The sequence below is a fragment of the Melitaea cinxia genome, chromosome 13, assembly GCF_905220565.1.
Source record: "Melitaea cinxia chromosome 13, ilMelCinx1.1, whole genome shotgun sequence".
NCBI lineage: Eukaryota > Metazoa > Arthropoda > Insecta > Lepidoptera > Nymphalidae > Melitaea > Melitaea cinxia.
Window position 1 is genome coordinate 2,710,788 of NC_059406.1, and position 8,582 is coordinate 2,719,369.

Below are 8,582 nucleotides of genomic sequence, written 5' to 3' on the forward strand. Positions count from 1 at the left end.
TAAGAACTTTATCAGACACTGTTAATTTAATGTCTACACAAATAAACATATTTTATTAATTTAAATACTAGTTATCACCCGCTACTTTCTCGATGTAAAATTTCTCATTGTTTTCTGTTTGTATCTCTAGGTGTTCATATAACTATTACACGTATATTCTGTGATTATACGTGTATATAGTTCATATTCTTTCTTTAGCTTCTTCATAATGAACAATGGCATAAATATTGCAAGATATTAAGCAGATTGATACACATAATTTTTAACCGACTTAAAAAGGGGGAGGTTCCTAATTCGACTGTTTTTTATGCGTAGCTCATGACCACTTGGAGTACCGATTTTAATTATTCTTGTGTTTTTTTTTTTTGATGGAAAGTTATTGCTTGTGGTGTGTTTTTTGTTTAAGATCTGATAAGTACTTTTTGAAGTATCCAACCTTTACCGCATACGAGGCCATATATAGTTTCCCAAGTTCTGTTTATTTTTTCTAATGTAAAACCGCAAAAACAGTAATTGAAAACATCGAATAAGATATTTTTGAATTATTCTTAATTCGAATTTTTTTTATTATTATTTTTTTTAATTGATAATATTGCGCCATTTTAGTAATAGTTTATCTTTTCCACGTGCCTGCGTGAACTTCAACTCTGTAATTGTCCGTTTCGAAAAATAAAGTTCTAGTACAAAATGGTAAGTTTCAATTATTTAAAAAAGTGTAAATCTGTTGTTGTTCTATTTTTTAATTACCTTAGTTGTTTCCTAAATTTCTGACGAGAATATATATTTTGAAGGATATTTTCCATGTTCACAAATTTATTTTATTTTAATTGACTATTTTTGACTACCTACATTGTATTATTAGTCGTAATAAATAAAAATCGTTTTTTTTTCCGTTTGCGAGTAAACAGACGCGTAGTATGGATCAAGTCTACCCATAAAAAATATATATATATAATATTCATTTTTCAAATTTGTAACTATCATTCTATATGTAATTTATGTGTTCTAATTTTAAAATGAAACCAATTATAACTTACACAAGACTATTTTTGTCATATATATATTCAAAAACCGTAAACATATAGCACACTTTTTAGGAATCATGTACCAATAACGAGGTTCTATTGAATTTTATTGTTTGAACGTATGTAAGAACGTGTTTGCGCTTTATTGACTGTCTGGATGGCGACGTGGTTCTAAATAACGATGGTAAATGTGTTCACTACATTTGGTACTGTTTGTTACTTATATTAGTGAAATTTATGTGACCAAGAGTTTGGTTTATATTTATTTATTTATTTAATGATAATAGTAAGGTAAGGTTTGTGCTGTCAAAATGAAAGAGTGGTGAGAGACAATCTTTTGACAGTTCAAAGTTTTTTTTAACGAAGTTTTATGGGCGTTGAGGAGAGGTACCCTGGCCAGCAAAAAACACCCGTAACGTTAAAAAAAGCGTAAGATTTTTATGTATAATCTATGTATGGTGACTATACAGTGTCTAATGTATAGTCTATGTGATGACTGTTATTATTATTGCATTTTGCTATAATTATTATATCATTCGATAATTATTATCTATAAATCATTGTAAATAAAATAAAGGTGTAAAGATAATTTTGTAAAGTAGTTTTTTTTTTATCGATAAAAAAATCATAGTAAAAAATATAAATAAAATAAAATAAAAGGAGCCTTTATTGCTATTTACTTGGTTTACACAATTACTCTTAATTAATATACTATAACTATACTATACTATAATGTAATATCCCACTACTGGGCATAGGCCTCTTTTTCTACGTAGGAGAAGGATCAGAGCTTAATCCACTTTTTTAAATGGAGCCACACGACAGCCATCAGCTTTCAATTTAAATAAATATCATCAAAATCGCTACACACAGAAAATGCGGTATAACACAACGTAGCTCGACAAAAAAAATGTCAAGTAAATACACGTTATTAGATGTAATTCAAAAAATAATTGTAAGATCTCAATTAGACTTTAATGCACATGAGAGCACATGACACGCACTACCTTTCGATTAAAACAAAAATCATCGAAATCAGTCTACCCAGTTAAAGGTTTTTACGTAACATATATAAAATAAATACAGTTGAATTGAGAACCGCCTCCTTTTTGGAAGTCGGTTATAAAACATTACAGCGTTTGTTAATTCATTAATTACTACCAATAAATATATTTTTAACACAGAAAGAAAACTAACTTATAATTAATTACTATATTAATTACGATACACATAATCAGCTTATGTCGTCTCACCTTTTGTCTACTAATTTTCACTTGATTCTCTTGTAACTATTCAATTTCTCAGAATTTCTGTTACAGAAATAAGTTTATTATCATATTGTAAGGGGAAAATTGTATTATTAGAGGTAGAATTTTTTAATAATATCACGTTGCTGAAGTAAATACGTTACTGTTAGTTTCTACTGGCATATTTTAAATAAAGGTGTAAAAATAAAAAAATTGTCGAAATATATGTTTTTTTGTTATTAATTTACATGACATTTAGTATGATGTTTTAAAGTCAATTAAATTATGAAATATAAGAAAACTATCATGACATCATTCGTGATCATCTTCCTATTGCATGAGATACGGAATAATTTTTCAAGTCTTATATCATAAAGTTATAAATTCCTATAACATAAAGTTTTACTCATTAAAATACAGAATATTACAAAGGACATATAATATTATTTAGAAAATATCCAAACATACAATAATAATGTTTAAAATCGGTTTTATGGCACCGAAAAAAATAATTCCGCACATTTCAATATTAAAAAAAACACTCGCGACCCAATAAAAAGTCTTAAAAAATGCCTATATAAATCAAATTATTGCCCAATAAATAACCCTTAAATAATTCTGCAGTTGGGAGACACATGCACGATTCGTGGAGGCTATCCGTCATTCTCAAATATTCAGCCCTCTGGGGGCGAGTTACAAATTGGCAGTAGTTTTCGAAGATCCCGATACGCGGCCAATAAATATCTCAGACTACAGCGAGCGAACTTCGATAACAAAATGATACTTATTTATGAGATCGAACTCACATCGTGAAAATAAAACTTTAATTTTGTAGTATTCAGTTTCAAATATTTAGTTTTGATTTTTAAAATAACATTGTTTTCATTTTGATTAATATAGTAAGGAATAGTTATTCCTATATAGTAATATTAATTAGCTGTCTTGATTGGAATGAAGTTCTATGTGAAAATAGTTATACACTTAGAAAATCGAAATCAAACGGGCTTCAAAAGCACTTTTGAATCGACATTTTACAATTTAAAGTTTAAATATATTTTTTAATTGAAGCTTACTGAAAAATGATATATATAAACAGTAACGGAAAAACCTATCAATATTAGACCATGTACTAGCTTTTCTAGGCAGTCTGTGGACTGCTGGCCTGAAGTGCTAATATAATAAAACCGATCGCGGATAAGCAATAAAATGCTATAAATATAGATATTTAAAAAAGTTATACACTTAGAAAAGGTATAAATTGGATATAACTATATGTATGAATGAAAATACTTATAAAATGTACGGCAGTGTTAAAATTATTGTATACATAAATTTAATTATTTTTGACAAAAGCATACTTACAATATACATATTAAAAAATTATAAATTAAACAATATATAATAATAAAGTATCTGACATGCATGTCACTTATAAGTGTACATAATAATTTGGAATACAATGATTAAAAACACAAAAAAAAACATAAATAATTTAAATATTTTAAATTTAAATATACATCAGTACAGTTCAACACTTACACATAATATTTAAAAAAAGAAAGTGACACTTTATCCTCGTCGTAAGCAAAATAATCAAAATCAAAAATTAAGAACAATTATCATAATAAAAATAAATAAAAATAAGGAACATATTATTACAATCAAATATACATTAATTAATAGATAAATAAAGTTTTGTTTTAAAAACTAATTTATTCGAAATTTGAAATTTCTCAAAATGTTGAAATATAATTGTTTTCGAAAAGAAAAATTTCACTTTTCTTTTTTTACACACGTTATATATACACCTTAGTAATTATATGAAGAAAAAAGGCCAACGCGAATATGGTGTATCGAGTTTCGACCTTAAACATAGTCATTATAAACCAAATAACATAGTAATGTACCTCAAGCTAGTATAAAATTACGAATCAAAAGTATTTTAAAATGTACATCAAATTAAGTTTATATCTGTTTGAATAATCTTATTTCTAGACGATTTTAATGAATTCTCTTTTAGTGTCAAAAACCATGATTACTTGCACAGAACACACTTAAGATATTAAATCAACTTTTGATTGTATATTTATATATAAATGAATATTTGTCTGTATGCCTTTATAGAATCGTAAACTATGCATTTGATTATGTCATGATCTTCAGCAAAGTGTTATGCATCAGCCCCCAAAGGTTTCTGAATTGGTACGATCAAAAAAATAAAAAGCATAGTAACGCGCGCAGGGGTAGTTGTTCTATAACTGTTATTCAAGTCAAAAACGTAATGTTTCCACTGTTGTCCGTCAGTATATCAGCATATATTAAAAAGGCCCAATACGGCGCAATTATTAAATAAAGTTTATTTCATTTAGTAATTTCGTTAGTTTAATTTAAATGTAACCAGACATGATTTGAGTTCCTACTCCGAGCTTGGACGTTGTAGTTAGTACCTTTTAACTCGGTATAGTTCCCTAAAGAGAGATAATGAGAGGCAAAATGTGTACTTCGTTACTATTAATTTAAGTGTACTCAGATTTTGTTCATTCTTTTTTTAGTGTGAAAGAAGATATTTTAAAGTCAATTTTTAGTAACTTACGAAGCTAAAAGCCACAAAGAACACTTGATTTAGATTAAACATAATATTTTTACGAAAATAATACCCACTTGGCATCGGAATCAAACGGGCTTCAAAAGCACTTTCGAATCGACATTTTGCAATTTAAAGTTTAAATATATTTTTTAAATTGAAGCTTACTGAAAAATGATGTATATAAACAGTAATGGAAAAACCCATCAATATTCGACCATGTACTAGCTTTTCTAGGCAGTCTGTGGACTGCTGGCCTGAAGTGCCAATATAATAAAACCGATCGCGGATAAGCAATAAAATGCTATAAATATAGATATTTAAAAAAAGTTATGGATAATTACGAACCCGTAGATATCATACGTTGAATAAATTTAAAAGAATTACTATATTAAAAACAATAAAATTTCTTTCTTTTTCATAATTGAAAAAAAAAAGGTTGAAAGTTAATTTAAAATTTACTTAAAATTCAGAACTTAATAAATGAAAAATTCTTACCTAAAATAAACTTTTACCCTACTTTACTAATTTATAATAATCTCAATTTATTATAAATTATTAAAGTTAAAATATTAACTTTTAATCTGTAAAATGACTATTCGAAAGTGCTCTTGGAGCCTATTTGAATAAAGCTGTTTTTGATTTTGATTCTACTATTTTACGCGACTTTTGCTTATTTCCTATATTTCGTTTAAAATTAAAATTCACTATAAATAATGATTTCATTGTACTGAAAAATGTGAATATTAAGTATATTATTTCGTTCAAATTCATATTTTAATACATATATTTAGTCATTATAGTAAATATATAATATAAATTATAATTATTATTGAAACTAAATATACCCTCCTTCATTAAATATTCATCAAATTAGGCTAATGTAATATTTATGATAAGAAGATAGTAACAATCTAAACCGCTAAGTAAATATTTCTAAGCAAACTTGATGATGATATTAGATGGCTTTGCTTTTTACTTTTACATAATTTATCATAACGTGAAATATAAAATTATGTAAAAGTAAAAAATAAAGTGACTATTAAAAAGTATTGAAATATAAGTATATTTATCATGACATTCTATGTCATTCCAAAAATAAAAATACAGTTAAAAAATTGTAACGGCATTTCGTCTATAAAAAATTAAATAATTGAAAGTTGAAACCCACAATCAGTGTTACCAAACTATAAATTTCATGCGTATCATAGAATTGAATATTAAACTTCCGGTTATTTAATATTTTATCATTTCATAACGTATAATTATTTGAATGTAGAATGTATAAAGAAACAAAATAAAAACTATTTATAATACTTGGTATATTTTAATGTAAATATAATCGGTACTATGAAGCTCGCATTAACTATGCATGTGTGTATAATCACATTGCTTAATATCAGCGAAGTATATACATATAAAAATAAAATAGTCTTAGGTATATCAACAATTAATTGTTTCATGTATAAATTTATCTTTTTATCTACACTACGCGAAAACTAGTCTAGACTTTGTATTAAATAGTAACTATTAAGTTATGATCTTGTAATATTTTAATGATGAATTTAGAAATGTCGCACATGTGTAGTAGTGAACTGTCATATTTATTAAATATTATATTCTAATAAAAATCTTTAGCATATCATTTGAAAAGTTTCCGTGATTGCCATAAGAGTCTAAATTATCAAGAATATTTCAGTAATACTGATAAACATCAAGGAAGGTTTAAACAAACAATAATAAAAATACGTTGAATATAGGCAATGAAAATTAGAGCTTATCGAACTTAATTACTGAGTACCGAGCTTAACTCGGTATTTTTAGTAAATTGTGTTTTTTGGTTAATTATATATTGATAAAATATGAATAATATTTTCCGATTTTACCGACATAATAATAAAAAATATGAACTGGTTATTTAAATACAAAATTATGAGTGCAATTAGAATAAAAAAAGGAAAAAAAAAACAATAATCGATCTGGAGACATGGGGATTTGACCCGTGGTCTTCTCGGTCGATCCCGACCGGTCGATTTCCCACCTGAGCTATTACAACTTTATCGACAATTGCGAAATTTACTTTCGTATTCTAACGGTATTGTAGCCATTTTTCATTGCCTAAAAACAGGGATAAACCGACATTTTCTAAAAATGAATCCTAGCTATATCGATTTATCGTCCCCGAAATCCCCTGCATACTAAATTTCATGAAAATCGTTGGAGCCATTTCCGAGATTCAGATTATATGCAAAAATTGCTCGTTTAAACTGTATATAAATATGAACATATATAACTGATATAAAATATTTCATCAAGTACAATAATATACGTAATCGTAAACTGAATGGAAATCACGTGAACTAAATTCACGTTATTTTGTCCCGAATATACTTTGGCTAATATTCAAATTTCATGTTTACCCTCGGCTATTACAAATTATTCAATCTATAAGTCTAGACTTGTTCTTTACAAAGTGTATTATATTTCTTACTATTTACAAAAACAAAATGTAATAAGAATGAATTTTCTTTTTAAATTTTTCAAATACCTATTTTCTTGAAATACTGCTATCGCTAAGCAGACGAAACATTTATTATAAAAATATGAGCTCAAAATATAAGAATCAGTCATCATTACAGTGTTACAAAATATTATTACAGTAAGAAATAAAGTAAAAATAGAGAAGACAGTAAATAATATTTTTCACAAAAATATACTATATTTGAAAAGGCCTTTACAGACCCCTTCGAATCTTTATTGTACGTGAAGGCTGAGTACTTGGATAAGAAATTGATTTTGTATTTAATACATTTACGAGACTTGTAAATGTAAAAACCTGTGCCTGTTTATGTTATACATAAAGTAATAATTCTAACTCTAAGTGTTCTTATAAAATAAAGTATATAAAAATTTATTTATATCATGATTCAGCACATCAGAGTTAAATCCTTTGATATGGTAAAATATGAATTATTTATCGAATGTTTGAGGATATCAAATAAATTTATTTTGGAGTAAAGCGAAAAAAATCTCTATCAATTTTAGCTTAATAATTGAATCATACGGTTCATTCTTTTTATTATTTTAATGCTATAAAATTAAGTTATCCGTTTTTTGAACTAAGTGGAAAGTTTGGTAAAGTTACGAAGTTTTGTGAAGTGGAATTCAAAATGCCAAAGTACTTACTTGTCCATGATTAATAAAGCCATGCCTGTGGGCCAGTTCATCTGCACGGCCATCTGGCACGAGCAGAGCGAACTGATCGTGGTACAGCGGCACACACAAGTCCAGCACTGTCAGTAACACGATCAAGTAAATAGGTGGCATAACGCACGTCGCTCATTGCATTACCGCTTGCGAACTCTCATCCCGACTCTAATTACGTAATTATTATTTTTTAATATACACTCGCGTAATTTATCCCCTTAGACCGGATACGTCCATCCAGGGTTGTGTTCATGAAGAGACTGAATTCGCGTGACTGGTCTTATTTCCTCTATTTTAGTTGGAGCATGCGCGGTAGTTCGCGCCCTTTCTTTAGCCCACTTGTGCATTCTATATGGCATCAATTGACTCATATAGTTAATTGGGTTGAGTCTACTTAACTATTGTTAAGACGAATCGCATATAATAATTAATTCATTTCTATGATATATTTCTAGTTATTGTGTCAACTAAAAGGAAGTACATAAAAGTTAAATTTGGTATACAAACGTTAAATATGGT

General features: G+C 27.3%; 1 protein-coding gene across 1 annotated transcript in view; it reads right to left on the bottom strand.

Annotated features, from left to right (window-relative positions):
- LOC123659229 (furin-like protease 2) overlaps positions 1-8,183 on the bottom strand; it is a 61,539-nt gene extending 53,356 nt beyond the window's left edge. The window contains exon 1 of the mRNA XM_045594478.1: positions 8,043-8,183. Within this exon, the coding sequence (XP_045450434.1) occupies positions 8,043-8,183 (141 nt within the window). The remainder of the gene's footprint in view (positions 1-8,042) is intronic.
- Between the last annotated feature and the right edge of the window lie 399 nt (positions 8,184-8,582).